This window comes from Phyllostomus hastatus, unplaced genomic scaffold (genome assembly GCF_019186645.2).
Source record: "Phyllostomus hastatus isolate PE091 unplaced genomic scaffold, TTU_PhHast_1.1 phas_contig_86, whole genome shotgun sequence".
Taxonomy (NCBI): Eukaryota; Metazoa; Chordata; class Mammalia; order Chiroptera; family Phyllostomidae; genus Phyllostomus; species Phyllostomus hastatus.
In genome coordinates, this window is record NW_025333977.1 from 53,182,395 (window position 1) to 53,199,650 (window position 17,256).

The 17,256-nt window shown below is 34.6% G+C and overlaps 1 protein-coding gene across 13 annotated transcripts in view; it reads left to right on the plus strand.

The window, feature by feature from the left end:
* The window catches only part of ROBO2 (roundabout guidance receptor 2), a 1,629,349-nt gene extending 1,612,604 nt beyond the window's left edge, over positions 1-16,745 (plus strand). For 6 of the 13 annotated variants that reach the window (XM_045851089.1, XM_045851086.1, XM_045851091.1 and 3 more), the window contains 4 exons: positions 2,698-2,871; positions 8,935-9,207; positions 11,025-11,225; positions 12,902-16,745. In XM_045851089.1, the coding sequence (XP_045707045.1) occupies positions 2,698-2,871; positions 8,935-9,207; positions 11,025-11,225; positions 12,902-12,903 (650 nt within the window). In that variant the 3' untranslated portion in view covers positions 12,904-16,745. The remainder of the gene's footprint in view (positions 1-2,697; positions 2,872-8,934; positions 9,208-11,024; positions 11,226-12,901) is intronic. The other 7 variants (XM_045851093.1, XM_045851095.1, XM_045851094.1 and 4 more) reach the window with 3 other exon arrangements.
* Positions 16,746-17,256: the final 511 nt, after the last annotated feature.

The window sequence follows — 17,256 nt, forward strand, 5'->3', positions numbered from 1 at the left end:
TAACTTTAACAATGTAAGACTGGAACGATACAGAACATATTTTGTTCATGTGTTGCAACAGATAAAGTTTAAATGAGCTTCATTCTTCTTCAGTAGGAATGTTTAAAACATGGGTGATGCTTGCATGTGGCTAATGACATCATGCTGATACAGGTTTATCTCCGGGAAGACTGATGAGTGGAGGCAGCCTACTTGTTTGTTAGCATAGTGTGTACGGGCACGTGAGCTGTCCCATATCTACAACTCACTAGACAACTACATTTGTTTTTAGGTTCAATGGTAAATGGATGGGGCTCTGCATCTGATGAGGATCGTAACTTTTCTAGTCGTAGATCTAGTGTAGGTAGCTCCTCAGATGGCTCCATCTTTGCCAGCGGCAGTTTTGCACAAGCACTGGTGGCAGCAGCAGATAAGGCTGGTTTTAGGCTGGAAGGAACCAGACTTACAAGAACAGGTTGGTAGACGCCGACTCAACATTTTTTGCATGAGTCTTATCCTTTGGACACCGAGCTATTTCTCTCCTGTCCTTTCTCCTCAGTGAGTCTGACTGAAGGGATTTCTTTAGTATGCATGAACACAGTCTGGATGCTCATTACCAGAACTCTCTTCTGATGCTAGTTTTGCAGAGTCAAGAATGGGCTCCTACTCAACACTCTCTAGCCTTTATTTTCCTTTTCCTCACAGTTCTGCTGATTAATTGAGTATGCTTCCTTTTAATATTCCAGCAAAACTGCAACTAAGATTGCCATTAAATTTTCAATAACTCACACTTTGCAAAATCCTCACAGAATCAATAATGTGCCCAGTGATTAAAGTTATTCAGCTTTTATCTCCATTACTTTCCTTTGTACCATTTCTTTTTGCAAATGCATTTTCTGGGAAGGCTTTCTCAGCATGGGGTGAATGGATCTAAGGCTGTCAGTCTAACAATTCAAATGGCTGATAGATTATTAGTTATTGGCTGCTAAAATTTTAATCCAATAATTTATTATTTGTTTTAAAAGATGCTAATAAAAGATACACCCACTGCATTTGCAATTTGGAAAAAAATGATGACTACGTGTGTGTTGGTCTTCAACGTCATCTAATTTTGGCTTCTGATAACAATGTCATAATGTAAAAGACCAATTATGTAATTTGTCACATATCTGATCATTCCTCCAAATAAATGTGGGGCTCTAGTAATAGATCTATAAGTTGCCAATGTTTGTTTACTGGAACAAATGACTTTGGCATGATTCATGTTGTTATATGACTATATACTTCTTAAGTATATATATATATATATATATATATATATATATATATATATATAATATGTTTCTAATATATGAATTAAACTTAGCTACCTTACAAAAAACTAATGTTCTAAATCCATTTTTTGAAATCCTAATAGGACTCAAATAATAAATTAAGGAAAAACAATTTTGACCCTTCACTAAACTCTCAGGTTATAAAAATGATCCTTGGAATATTTTTTGAAATATATATCATCAATATTTTCTTTGAGTATGCATTAAGTATCTTCAAATGAAATAAAAAGATTTTCCAAGCATTGCAGAGGTTTACTTTTTATATAGCATCCAGACTAAAATATGTTGTAATATAATGGTTATTTGAATTTTCTTGCTTTATAAAGCATTAAGTCAGGAACTTTATGTTGCCTGAGTGTTTTTGTGGCATAGCTATAAACAGAGCAGTGAGAAAGTGCAATGAAACTAATAAATTAGAAAGCATAAGTGCATTTCTTGCATGTATGCTAATAGCTAATAAAACATTAAGCAATATTATGTCACACTGACTTAAGAAAATGTAACTACATACAATAATTTTGTATGAAATGAAAACATGCACAAGAGAATATATACATGCACATAAAACAGACCTCTCTTACCATAATAAATATGATATTAAAATTAAAAGATGTTGAAAATTTATTAGCTAACCTTTTTCCCAGAACAAATTAGCCTGCACATGTACACTAAGCCACAAGAAAAGAACATAGCACATGTCATTTTTCAGTGAGAATTTGGAGTCTGCTCAGATACGAAATTATTTATCAGAAAGCACCTATTGCACTTTGGACACATGAGGTGGTTTTGACCTGCTCTGTGCCCTATGCTATACACTACTGTTATTGAGTTTCTGCTAAAAGAGGCACTCATTGTGTACATATAGGGGAGAAGGCCAATTTGATGATGTGTCTGAGCTGACCTTTCATGTAAAAATGAAATGTAATTACTACAGGGCTTTTTCTGTCCTCAAAGAGAGTTTGTGGGACTCCAAAGGTGAAATTGGATTCAACACATAAGATAGTACATAATGTATTTCAGAAATAGCTTCTTTAATTTTAAGATGTAAAAGCTGCATGAATTTGCAAATACCTATGAAAATACTACTCAGATTATCAAGGTTAAATAAAAATATAATTATATAATATCAAGTTTTGGGGTGGAGGGTTTGTTTAATATTCATTTGTTTTAATTTCCAGTGGGTAGTGTGTTGGTTATCAAAAATTGGACAAGATACGTGCAACAGGGAATATATTTTTCTATGGAGATACACCAGTATTTGGTATCTTCAAATGGCATCTGTAGGCAGGTTTCCAGGTTAGTAAGAACAGAGATATATGACAGACAGAAACAGTGTCTTAAAGTAACATTCTGTATGCCCCATTCCCCCCACCTTTTTTTTTAGGCAAAGCCTTTACCTCCTCTCAAAGACCTCGACCAACTAGCCCATTTTCTACTGACAGTAACACCAGTGCAGCCCTGAGTCAAAGTCAGAGGCCTAGGCCGACTAAAAAACACAAGGGAGGGCGAATGGACCAACAACCAGCATTGCCTCATCGAAGGGAAGGAATTTCAGATGGTAGGTTTGATTCCTTCTCTCTTGTCTCCTCTCTGAAGAAATACTCTGTGTCATCATTGACTTAGGTGAAAGTAGCTATGGGAGGTTAGGTGTTGCCTCCTCACATAACAAGGCAGAAATCCTGGCAATATGGTCTTAAGTAAAACACCCACTTACTTAACAATCTGGAATTATGTCTATATTACCAAGCCCCAAGAAGTAGATGTCATACCACTTTTCAATGTTAATTTTTCTGCCTTGCTGGCATTATCTCCTATAAGATTGAGGGGCTGGGGGCAGACATAAGTAGCATATGTACTTGCTAAGTTGTTGGAACATTTCCTGTATTAAATTAAACTATCTTAGATGCTATTTTACTTTTAAAAAAGACTACAATTTGTAATTTAATAGATTTTTAGTTTTGTGAATTCTAGGGCAAAAAGCATGCTGCAGATCATGGAGTTGATGGATTAGCAAACTTTTTCTGTGAAGTCCAGATAATAACTAATTTTGGCTTTAGCAGGCCATACATTCAACACTGCTATTGATGTACCAGTGCAGCTGTAGAGAAAAGTTCATGAATGAGTGTGAGTGATTTCCAATAAAACTTTATTGACACAACAAGCAGCTGCTGAGTCTGTGCAAGGGTTCAGTTTGTTAATCCATTTCAACCCTTTTATTTATGTATAATATCCATCTTTGAGTATTTACTTAACTACTTCTAGTTTTAAGAAACACCATAAAAGTTCCCTTATTCTATAATGAATAATTCGTAAGTCCTACAATGCAGGAATTATTTTCCATCTCTTCAACCTAATTCTTATATATTTGAACATAGAAATAAAAATATTAATTCTGAGGTTTTATTCTGAGGAATATGTAAAATATATTATGCTTAATGTAACATTAGACCCAAAGGTAAATTTCTTCCCCCTCCTCAACACTATTCCTGGCAAGCACACAGACTTTATCTTGAGGTAGTTTTAGTAATCATCAAAAGGATGATTCTAGCTAGGTTGTACATTGGACCATCTGAGGAGCTCTTAAAATATATCCCAGAGATTCTGACTTAATTGTTCTGGGGTGAAAAGCAGTTATGGACATTTTTAAAGCTCCACGAGCAAATCTAATGTGAAGTAGGCTTTGAGAAGCTATGAACAATGCTCCTTAGCATTCATTTCAGTCTCTGAGGCTTAGTTGGAAGAGTACTATTCTTTATTAGTTTCGGTGGGAGGAAGGGTGTCTCACAGCTTTTTGTGTGTGTTCTATCATCATCTTATGCTAAGATTTTAAAGCCAAACAACACTTGTTGCAAGAGCTGCCCGGTTTACTTATCTATGCTGTTTACTTTGATATCATTGGGAAATATTTCTGTGGAATATGAGGGTAAGGGTACAATTGAGATTTTGATTCTCTATAAATGGGTGTCCTGTGGTGAGAGAAAATGTTCACCACCACCTTTCTATCTCAGATGTTCTGAGTTGCAAGCTTAAAGCAGTCTATAGGATTGATCTTATTCTCTCTGAATAAGAAGGACTAGTCTCACTGCTATGCTAATTACAAATCTCAGAATTTATGTAATTTCCCTGCTATGAATTTCAGGAAAGAGAGAAAATCCAGGTGTGTGTTTCTGTGTGGAGTTTTTTTTTTTCAAATTGCTTGAAGGTCATAGCCAGAATATGTGCAAGATATAATATATAAATCAAAATAAAAATAGAAAGCTCCCTTCTTTCTTCCTAGAACACTTTTCTTGGGAGCTTTTTTAGGATGTCTGGTTAAAGCAAACTACCTCCTAGTCAAGTCATGATCAATATATTGCTTAGCTTCTTTTATATTGCAAAACAACAAATAGTTTCTTAACTTTTCAAATCTGCCAGCATTTGAAAAAGAAGTTATATATTATGTGTCCTGAGTGAATAGTCTTTAGAAGTACTGATGTTGCAAAGGAAATGTTGGCTCACTTGCATTCCTGAGTGTTTGACCCAGAGACATTTTAGATGTGATACAAGGACATTTATTTTGTATGTCATTCCACACATTATCCTTTGGCATATTGGTAATTTTCAACAAATATATATGTAAGAGTATTTATGTGCTATAAATTCATGTATCAATAATGATTTTATAATATTTGTACCTATAACCCAACTGTTCCTTTTGGAAAGGTTGGTGTTTCATATATAACATATAGACATTTTAAACTAAAACATTTGCATTATTTATCATAGTGTTTTATGAGTTTAATCATCGGAGTAATTATTTCTAGCTGCTAAACCAAACAACTTCTGTCCTTCAGTGGCTTAGCACAGTAAGTTTGTTTCTCACAGACAAATATTTTATAAAGATCATATGACTCTTCTCTAAGTAGTAATGTAAGGAGGTATGCCTCTTCATTGTTGGGATGCCATTGTTGTCAAGATGGAACCTTTATGGTTTCTGAGCGAGGAGAAGACAGAACATGGGTTATTCACTTGGGATGCTCTTTGGCTAGGCCAGCAAGTGGCACAAATCACTTCTCTTATTTCTTTGGCAAGAACTTTGTCACATGGCATCAAACTAACTACTGGAGTGGAGAAGTAATCTTTCTGTATGTTCACTAAGAAGAATTGGGAATGGTGGGAAATGTCAGTCTCTGGTCCAAAGCCTGTGCAAACACCAACACGCATATTAAGGAATGCTCTTTACCCTTGGGTAAAATCTCTCCTAAGCAGGCATTGCTCAATCCAAATCTCCTATTCTATTTGCGTTAGCCCGAGAGACCCTTTCAAGTCAATACATTGACCAATGCTGAACAAGAAAGATAGAACATCTGTCTTCCTAGATCATCTCCTTCCAAACTGCACTCCCCATTCCTGAAAATACCATTCAGATAAGGGGCTCTTTCACAGACTAGCTTTGACTATTGAGCAAATTTCTTTCTTTATTGAACTATTCACTCAAATATATGTTGAGCTCACACCAAGTGATAGTCAACCTGGAGACAAAATTCTATGCCCTTCTGGAGCTTACATTCTGGTGGGAGAAGATAGAAAAAGATTAACAGAAATATATAGTATGGAATCTGAGAAATACAAAGGTAGGGGGAGACATCTTTTAAGTACAATGCTCAGAAAAAACCTTACCAAGTACATGGCATTTGAGAAAAGACTGGAAGATGATAAGGAAAAGAGCAGTGCTGATAGGTGAGGAAAAGTCATTTCAGGAAATGAGAACAGTGAGTGGAAGCCTGAAGGTTATTTGATACAGAGCAAGAGGAGCAGTGTGACTGAAGCAAAGAGAGCAACAAAATAGAATATGAAATCAGACAAGTAAATGAGGGCCAGAGTTTGTAGGACCTTTACACTTCTGTAAGGACCTTGGCTCTTGCTTTGAATGAGAAACCAATGGAGGTGTGTGCAGGCATGCATGTACGTGTGTGTGCATGTTAAGGCTAGAGAAGTGACATGATCTTACTTTTGTCATTATAAAAATGTCACTCTAGCTGTTTTGTTGAGATAGTCTGAATGTGCTTCTATGTGAAAGTGCAGAAACCACTTAGGAGGTGGTAGGGGTTATAGAGGGATTAGATGCTTCCACCAAGGGAGACTCAGTGAAAGCAATGAGAAAGATTGAATTCTAGGTATTAGTTTAGAGGTAGAGCCCACAGGCTTTGTTAATAAAATTAACACAGGCTATAAAGCAGGGAAGTGAAAGATTACACCAAAGTTTTGGAAAACTTCTAGAATAGAATTGCTACCAATTGAGATGAGGAACACTAGAAAGGAAGCATATATTGTAGAGGAAGATCTAGAGCTCAAGTTGGGTATGTGAAATTTGAGAGGCCTACTAAACACATGAATCTAACTATTCAGTGTGGGTTTGGTTATATGAGTCAGGAGTACACAGGAGGAGAGATTCAGGCTGGAGATATGTAATTTTTTCATGCCTCTCTCCTTTTTTAACCTTAAAAAAGAGGATAATAATGACAGATATATCATCGGACTGTTGTGTGCCTGGCAATAGCAATCCTCAGCAAGCCAGTAAGAAACTCTAGCAAATTGATTTAGTTAAAATGAATCAACCTAGAAATGAATAACAAATTTAATTTAAGTAAATATATTTGATTGCATATATTTATTTTTTTCCACAGCCATTCTCAATTCTATCTTTTTTCCAATTTGTTTATTTCAATGTGTATACAATGTTCTTTCTTTTTAGAATATACAGACTCCAAGGATATTAATTATGTAGCTATATAATTTCAGGTTAAATTAAATAGTAATCAGAAATTTAGCTAGCATAAGCAGATTCCATTTTGGCCACTATAAATATTAAGCTGCTCTGATGGAGAATAAAAATCAATGACAAGATATGCTATTTTAGAAGAAATTACAATAATCTCTCTCTTACTAGCAGCCTTGAATCTAATAACTCACATGAAATAATTAATTTGCATTTATAATAATACATATTGAAGGAAGTCAGTTTTGAATACAAAGGAAATACCAAAGTCTTTGGTGGATTATTAAACAAACAGATATCTCAATATTAGATTAGCTCTTCCTTTTGGAAGAAAGGTTGCAAATGCAACTTGATTCTCCCAGACAGAAACCCTGTCCCCTTCAATAATTAGTAATTCATAATCTAACAAGAGGACATACATAAGAATGAAAACACTGCTCCAACGTGGTAGCTTCCTGAGCAGATGCTGAGTAGATCATTGTTATCAGTGCAGTGGAGGACAATATCATTTTGCTAAAAAACAAGAGTATAAAGTTTTTTAAGAAAGACTTTAAAAGGAGCAGCCTACCTTTCCTTAAAAAAGCTTCCTTTTGTCCAAAAATTATACTTTTTTCTTTTAAATTTTACCAACAATATTATTAGAAACAAGAGCACAATTACAAAAATAGTATGGGAAATAAATACCTATATTACATACAATATCCTCTACAATAAAATAAATATCCATATTATATATGATATTTGGCTTTTATGAACAAATAATATAATAATGGTAGTCTAAGAATGAACAAAGAAATTTTAATAGCGTGCTAGAAAAATGTAAAAGAAAATAATCTAAAAGTCTTTAAAGTGTTTAGAGTTTCAAATACTTCAGCAAAGTAATTTCAGAAATAATGTAATAGTGTAAGAAGTATAACAGAACAAGTATCCTACTGAAAGAAATACGAAAGAAGGGACAATGATATCACAATTGAAGACATTAAAATTATAAAGGTAATGATGATCTGAAGAGCTAATAAAAGGAAAATGAAAATTAGCTGAGTCTTTGAACTTTTTATTTTTTCATATCTGATATTTAATTTTAAGAGCTTTTCTGAAAAATTATTTATGGCACTACATCTCAGATATTCATGATACAGTGTCTGCTCTGACACCATGAAGCATATTCTATCTGTACTCTGAACACTGGTTATTATATATTAAAATTAATACATTGGAAGAAGATTACATATTAGTTGTAAGTCATTAGCTAACTCATGAAACGAACAGCTAGCATTGGTTGTCAGGCAGAATGTTAATTGCATTTCACAAATGTTAGCTTAACCCTTTGACTATTACTAAATATGCCACATACATGGGTAACAGGCAGTCATATGTTGCATATGATATGGCATATAATTCTTAATTTCCCAAGGGCAAAATTTCCTATGGAGGTTGGCAGGATAGCTTTTATTCTTCCCAGAGCCTTTTATTAACACAGCTGCTAGAATTTTTAGTCATTTCGTGTTGTGGTATTTCTACTTTGGGAAGTGGGGATGGACAATGGATTGAATATGGAGAAACCATAAACGACCCTTTATGCCTCATATATTAGCCTCAATGTGCAATTGAAAACACTTTCCACATATAATAATTGAATAAAATCAGTTGATTTTATTTCAAAAGCCCTGTGATCAAAAGATGACAAAGAGATCAATAATATGCATTTTGGATGTAAACAATTGGGCTATCCCCCACCCCCCAAAAATACCTTTTGCTTGGATGATAACTTTAGCAAGGTAGGGTTTTTTTCTTCATCTTGAACTAAAACCTGTATTTTTCATTAAATTTTAGCACATTCTAAACATTATTCAAAATTTTTAGATCTTCCACCACCACCAGACCCCCCTCCTGGTCAGGGTTTAAGGCAGCAAATAGGCCCGAGCCAGCATGCTGGTAACGTGGAAAACTCAACAGAGAGAAAAGGAAGCTCTCTGGAGAGACAAGCAGCATCCACCTTAGAAGACACAAAGAGCTCATTGGATTGTCCAGCTAGAACATCCCTAGACTGGCAGCGACAAACCCAGGAATGGATTAACTCCACAGAACGCCAAGAAGATATACGGAAAGCCCTACACAAACAAGGTGTTGGACCAGGTGTGTTCTGCACAGTCCCAAGAAAGTGTGGACTTTTACCATTTTTTTCCCACCAGGTATTTTAGAAGTGGCAGTTGTTTAAGGGCATCCGAAACACATTTACCTTGAAATCACTAACTGCATTGGAATTCTGCCCCAGAGTGCACCAGCACTTCCCCTAAGGCTGATCCCAATAGAGATTGTTCCTCAAATTAACTCTGCCTGGTATCTCTGAGCCCAGAGACTTCCAACCTTCATCTGTGGTGCTCAGGAGACGATTTTATTTCCTTGCCTTTTAATGTTTATATTGAGTGCTTCTAAGACCACAAAATTTCATCTTTAGTGTCAGTTTAAACCCTGCCTTCAACCAATTTGTTCATTTTGACTGAAGTAATTAGTCATTTTGAAAGGAGAACTCCCTTCAGTCAAATGGCTGAATTAATTGAAATACCAGTTGCAAAAAAATGCCCAGTCACAGAATCCTCACATTGGAAGAGGTTAAACTGGGTCTACACTTTCTCCAGATGATTAAATTTAGTTAATAACAATTAATGGGGAAAGTTCTCATTTATAAATCAAGCTTCCTAGAAATATCACAAAATAAATTTCATGATTCATTTTTGGGTGGTTTTTTTTGGAGGGGGGTGTGGTTTGAGCCCATTACAGAAATGCATTTTCTGGAATATCTCTTCTTATGTCAGGATTCCTTAAGTATTAAAACACACACACACATAGTCACATACAGACAGAACATTTGAAAGAGTGTTGTTATACATTCATTTATTCATTTGGACTGAATCAATTCTACATATGTCCTCTACCCATGCATTTTCAATAATTATATTTTGTCACAACTTCATTTTAGAAATATAATTTATGCAATGACCTAAAAATGACAACATTAATGTCTCGGTTTAATGAAACATTTAAGAAGGTTTGTCATTAAGACTGAAAGAAGAATCATGTGATCCTTGTCATTAAACATTATCTGAGGAAAAAAAGTCTAAATTCAGTCAGCGGTTTTTTTAGTCATCTAACCACAGTAATGATGGCCGATACCTGGAAAGAAAGAAGAAAAGGAGGGGGGGGATGGATTGGAGAAAGAAGAAAAGGAAGGAAGAAAGAAGGGAAGGAAAGAGGAAAAGAAGGAAGGGAAAAAGGGGGAAAAGGAAGAATGAAAGAAAAACATTTCAAAGTATTAAGTATTTAGTTATGCACATCATGAGTTATTGTTAGAGAGATGATGCATAGAGAGAAGAGACACATTATTTATTAAAATGTATGAGTTTCTCTTTTTTTTCTGTTGAGGAAGACAGGCTTTCAAATAATGTATTTCTATTCCAAGAAACAACAAAAATTTAAGAAGCCTATTTTAACCACCAGTGTATAGTTCTTTATATAAATTGAGAAAAATGTCACCATAATTTAAAACCAAGACGCTGCTTCTTTACAATCTTAATGGAAACATTAAACTGGGGCTTCCATTGAACTCCAGAAATCGTTCTCAGAAATACTCTAGTTAAACAATAAGATCCATTCTATGCAGGTCTCTTTATAATATCTTTAAACTTTGCAAATGATATATAACATTGTGTATGTATTGCAGTATTTCTTTTAATTTAATTCTGCTTCAGCTCCTATTGTAGGAAATGTTGCTTGCACATAGAAATAGCTTTTAATCTGGGATCCTTATTAAATTTCATATTCTTTTAATTTTCCTAAAAAGCAAAATGGTAAAATAGCCCATCTTGAGCTAAGTATTTAAAGTTGTTTGTTTTGCCAACATGCTGCTGTTTAACTTAGACCTCTGTGTTTCTTGTCTTTCCTTGTGTTTCCAGAGGAGACCTTGGTGCCCTACAGCAAGCCCAGCTTCCCATCGCCAGGAGGCCATAGCTCCTCAGGAACAGCTTCTTCTAAAGGATCCACCGGGCCTAGGAAAGCTGAGGCCTTGAGGGGTGGCCACCAGCGCAATGCCAGCGACCTTCTTGACATAGGTTATATGGGCTCAAATAGTCAAGGACAGTTTACAGGTGAATTATGTAAGTGCTTTAGGAGCTTTAAAAGTCTATGGTGATCTAGAAGGAATACTGGGGTAACAGTGTAGGGAAGGAAAAGGTTTTCCTCAACCCTCTTAGGGTCCCTGGCTGGGTCTGAAAATTAAACTGGCATAAATTGACATAAAAAAGAATATTCATTTTATTAATTTTTTACACATACATGGAAACCTTTACAAGAAGATGAAAACCCAAAGTAGTAACAAGAGGAGAAAGCTTTTCTACTTTTTAGACAAAGAAATAATAAACATATAAAGAATTGACAAGACAGAAGGGTCTGAACTAGGGGTAGTAAATGGTGAGGTAAATGGGATGATAAGGATTACTTTATCAAGGTTTGTGTGTACAGGCTTCTCAGCCCCAACTATTGTGATAGGACTGGTCCCTTCCCCAGGCACAGAGAGGGAAGATGTCCCCTGCAGTATTATGAGCTGTTTTAGGGAAAGAAGGGTGAAAGAGGAGGTCAGCATGGCCTTTTTTGCTTCTGCTGTATCCTCAGCCTCCTTCAGCTGAAGATACTCAGTGTACCAAGGTGCCGTATTTGCGGTAGTATGTCCTAAACCCCATCAATAACATTGCCACAATAAAAAAATTTCAGAACAGTAGAAAACTTGCTCTACTATGAGAATTGATTGTTTTTTTTAGCAGGTTTGGTCAGAACTTAGACCATTGCTATTACAACAGTCAATGAAATGAACATGTCCTCTATTTCAAATTTGTTTGTATTATAAACAATCATCTTCATTTCAGCTCTTTGATAGTTTTAAGGAATCTCCTTAGGAATTCCTTTTTTTTTTTTTTTAATTTGGGGAGTCAACCTTGAAAAGTTGAGTTTTGATTTTAGTTAATTTTTAATATTTTGATTATTACAATATAACTTAAAAATAAAGTTTTCTTTTTAAATAAGGAACTGACATTGTTACTTAGTATAACTAATCTATTTTCTAAATATAAAATACTAGGCAACAGAGAAAGACAGAATGCTATAGTGTGTCACAGTGAAAAGCATTGAACTCTTGTTGATTTCATCAGGAAAGTTACCAGTTTTGCTATTCAGTATCAGAATTATAGTTGCTGAATATGATCAACTGCTTCTATAAAATAGTTTAAAAACACTGCTGAGGAACAGCCCTGGGTCCCAATCTCCTCAACTTTTTATTTAGTTATGTGAAAAGGGAAAGTAAATTTCCTAATCTTTTTTTTTTCTTATCTAAAAACTCACATTATTATGCTTGAGTGGCTGACTGGCGGATGACATGGGATAGTGAAAACTAAAAGTACTGTCAAAACTAAATTCTTTATTGACGTGAGCTGTGGTCTGTTACTAGTTGGATTATTAATAAGCTATCTTTATAATTTTTAATTTGATTCATGACTCCTTGGATTTTTCTTTAACCTTTATTTTGGAATAATTACAGACTCACAAAAGTGCAAAAATAGCTCTTAGTGGATTTTAAATCTCCAAACTCTACAGTATTTCTTTTGTCCTCTTCCCATCTCATTCAAGTAAAATTTCTTAAATTCACAAACACACAGAATCTATTTGATGATTTTATTTTCATTTCCTATCTGTTCACTTTGGTTTTTGTGTGTTTGGTCACAATTTTTAAATACTTAATTTAAATGCAAACTTAATCCAGATGTGTTTTTCCTCTTTATAGAGTAACTGCGAGGAGATGTGCAAAGCTGCTCTGAAGGACCATCAGGTCTGAACTCATGGAAGTGACGACACTAAACAGTGCAATGAACAATTTCCTTATTTATGTACTATTAAAAGAACTGTAAATGCAATGTAAAGACACACAGCCACACATATCCCACAGATATTTTACTTGTGTTCTTCTCTTAAGTACACCACCCACCTTAACTCTTTCTTGTCAGGAGTATACAAAAAAAGAAAGAAAACAAAGCTCGCCCTCCAGGAAGAAATGGATTTTCCTCTGTATATAATTTCTTTTGTGCATTGCTATGCAAGCTCACTCTTTTTAGCTCTGTTCATATTATTGTCTGTTCTTATTGGTCTATTGTACTATATGTGAATTAATAGGCTGTGGTGCCATATATTAACTTTTAATTGTGTAACTTTTATGTTTAAATTTTGCACTGCAATTTTATTTGGTGATAAGCACAAATCTCTACTCCTCGTGACATGAAGAAAAAGACTGAATGTGAAGGGAGTTTCTGTACTGTAAGCCAGGTTGGATGATGCTGGTTGTAACCAATCACGCTAGATGTTGTTCAGTTGGGGTATAGAAATAGGAAGATGTGAAGGAGAGTGGTGTTGGTGAAGTCTTCTTTGAACATCAGGAACTGAGTCAATAAAAAAAGCAGAAAAGTGGCTTTTACTGTTGACAAAAGCATGGGTCAAAAGAAGGAAGTTTTAGTCTTAAGACTGAATAGCCATTAAAATATACAGGTAGCAAAGATGTACTAAACTTGCTTTAAGAAATAATAAGGAAATTAAAGTTATATTTAGAATCAATTTTACCTGTTGTTGTAATTGACCCATCTGAGAATTACAACAAGCAAAAAGAAATTAAGATGTTTCACAAGAGCTGTATTTATATAATCTTTTTTAAAAAGCATTTTCTGAATTACCATAATTAATCTCTCCAACTCATTAAGTCAGAATATAATACAATGTTCCCCAAGGAAACAAACCAAATGAACTCTAGAATATCCAGCAAATATTTAAAGAGACAGTGTATTGTCAGAACATACTCGGACTGCTCCAAGATACAAAAACTCTATCACAGTATCATGTTTCATCTTTCTAATACATGTACAGTACACACTAGAGGATAGAGCTACATCACTTCAAGTCATGACTTTTAAAAAATAATGCAGTCTATATGCTACTTTGTGTTTTATTTGATGAAGAAGTGAAGTTTATGCCACCAACTGTATAGCCAAACTGTAAGTGCTTAAAAAGCAGTGCTCAGAGTATGTTCAATTCACAGTAAGTAGACTTATTGGCATAAGTATTTTATGGTACACTCTCAAAAATTGGCTACCAACTAAAATATGTTTGACCCATTTTGAATGAGTAAATTGACAAGAAAAATTGAAAAGAAGAAAAATGCATGTTTATACACTTTTTAAATAAAACCAAACCTCATAAATGGACATTAACAACAGTGTCCTGCCTCATTTGTTTTCACGACTTTGAGAACAAGAATTTCCTGAACATCAGTCATGTGTGGTCAAAATGAGTATGACTTTGAAATATGTTCGCTACTGTACATGTATAGTAAGTCAAATAGAGGAGAACCCTCCTGAAATTTCTACTTGTGACATTTTCCCATGTGCTGCCTACACAATTGTAAACAATATCTCTAGTTATATTGTCTTACGTTATTCCTATGACGTGTCCAGTAGTTGATTCTTTAAAACATATTCAATGTTATAATAAGGATCAATTCTAAAATACGGGACCATTTGAATGACAAATCCTGCTTCTTGCATTTTTGGCTCAGTCACTGATTGAATGGCATATTGCTACAGTAATGACAAAATTAAATGTTTTCACCTTTCATATTCCTTGAAACTGCATCAACACAGGCAAGCACAGAGGAACATAATGTTCTTTATAGGCTCCAACCTCTTTTTGGTGCCATGTACTTCATTTCTTCACTGAGGAGAAAATTCTGACACGTAAAACTCTTCAACTTTCTCCCTTAAGTGTCTGAATTTCATTGCAGTTTGATTTCTTTGGGACAAAGATACTGGGAAAGCTGAGAAGTTTCTGCTAAGAATGAGTATATACTTACAACCGCAAGATGTGAGGAATTTACATTTTTATTTATGCAATTCCTTACTTCACCTCTTTCTGTTTAAAAGCAAACAAAGTTTTGTTCATTTGTATTTCTTCTTTATCTTCCTCTATAACACAATTAGGTCTAAAACTTTAGTTCATTACCTATATTACACATAGCCTTTGACCCCTGGTAACTGGCAGGTGTATGTGACTAATAAACCACGAGTTCAAAAATGGAGTATGTGTACGCAGGTGACTCCTGAAATAGTACTAGGCATACATCATACCTTCCTAATTGTCTCCAATGCATAAAGCCAACTGTTATGGTTACATTATGTCAGTGCAAACCTTATGGTTTCTTGGACTATTCTTTTAGAATATTCCACATTTCCCATTCAATCTAGTTTTAAATACATTGCTTGGTCAAATATTGCATACAAATTAGCACCTTCAAATACATACAGAGCACAGTAAAAAGCTGTGGCTATCCAAATGAATTCAGGAGCACACCAAAGCATTGTCAACTTGCCATGGGTAAAAATCTAATCCTTGTAAATCAAAATATCATTTAAAAGGATACAAACACATATGAGAATGGCCATGATTTTTCATTTTGCAGCCAGTTAAATGACTGGTTAGTCTTTCACTTAGCTGACTCTTCCTTGGGTGTAAACAGAGGCAGGCACGCATATGCTGTCAGAAGGGGATCTGGAAGGGACAGAGTGTAATCTTACCCAGTACTTGCAGACAGTACTGCAGTGCAGTCATAACCCACAGGCACGGCTCCATTCATAATATGCAAAGTCTCCTTTGGGGAAACAGCTATGACAGTGCCCCAACTCAGGTATACATCAATGTAGGCAAGCAGAGTCCAGCTACCTACCCTTTCTCCAAGTTTTCCCCATGCCTATTTAAAGGTAGGTGGGAGAGTACAGGGACATGAAAACAATTGATTCCTTCACAGGATTTGAATCCAGTTCAAGGGAAAACAGAAAAATCAAAGTCAACATTTAAGATATTATGCAACCAAAGGAGGAAAAAAAACTTTGCAAGTTTACTTGCTTAGGTATCAAAATGGATTAAATGATTCTCTATGCCATAGTTTAATGCTCTGTGTATTTAAATATATTTTCAATGGGGTTTGAGTTGAAAGCTTGCATGAGATTGATAGAACACCTCCAAATTTCTATTGATCTAATTTATGTAATTGTCCATTTACAACATAATTATAACAACACCAATGAACTTGAAACTGTGGTTTATCCTCTCCACTGGAAGTGAATGTGCGTCAGTATTAAAAACATGCAGAACCATGACATTCATGAATTTGTTCATCCACTTCTGTATACTGTATTTATAGAATTACATGACAAGAATTGTTGTAATGCAACATGTCTTTCCACATTATCTTAGAGGTGAAGTTACTTTTTTTTTGCTTCCCTATGATGTGTACGTTAAATGAAACACCATACATTTTTTAAATGAAATTCAATTTACTAATTTATCTTATCTCATAATTTTAAAAGCATTTATTGTGACTTTAAAGTGTTGCAAGATAAGGGATTTTGTGGCCGTGGGTAGACTTTTATACTTTGTTTTATAGATGGATTCTTTTTTAACTGTAGTTTGTTTAAGTCACCAAACAGCGTCCAAAATCTTAATGTGTTTCATTTGATGTTGTTGATCAGAAAAGTAATTGGCGTAACATTGATTAATAGTATTGTCAAAGAATTGTGTATTGTGTACTCACTGGGAAAAAATAAAATATATTCACATTTCAAATTGTAAAAAAGCCATTTATGTAAAACAAACTTGCTAGGAGACAAATCATAAAGAGACCATGCTGTCATTTTTAGAACTCTATATTAATACTTTAAGACCAAATGCATTATCTTCTTTTCTCATTCGTTTATGGGTTAGGCAGTGATAAATAATAATTTGCATTGACTTAAAATAGTGACTAAGTGACACCAATGAAGACTGTAAAAGCATTTGAAATTAAAGTTTCACTCTATTACTACTGATTTCCAGATCTGAACTTCCCCGTCCCCCAAAAGACATTCAAATATGTATAACACCAACTTCTTATCTACAAAATTACATAATAATTTAAAACACACACACATATATAACTGTGAGAATAAGAAGTAGATATTAGCTTTAGAATAACTAATGATAATTTTTTAAAAGATGGTGGGTATGTTGAAAAGTTATATAGTGGGTAGAAAATAAAAATTCCCTACTTTATTGTAGTTAATG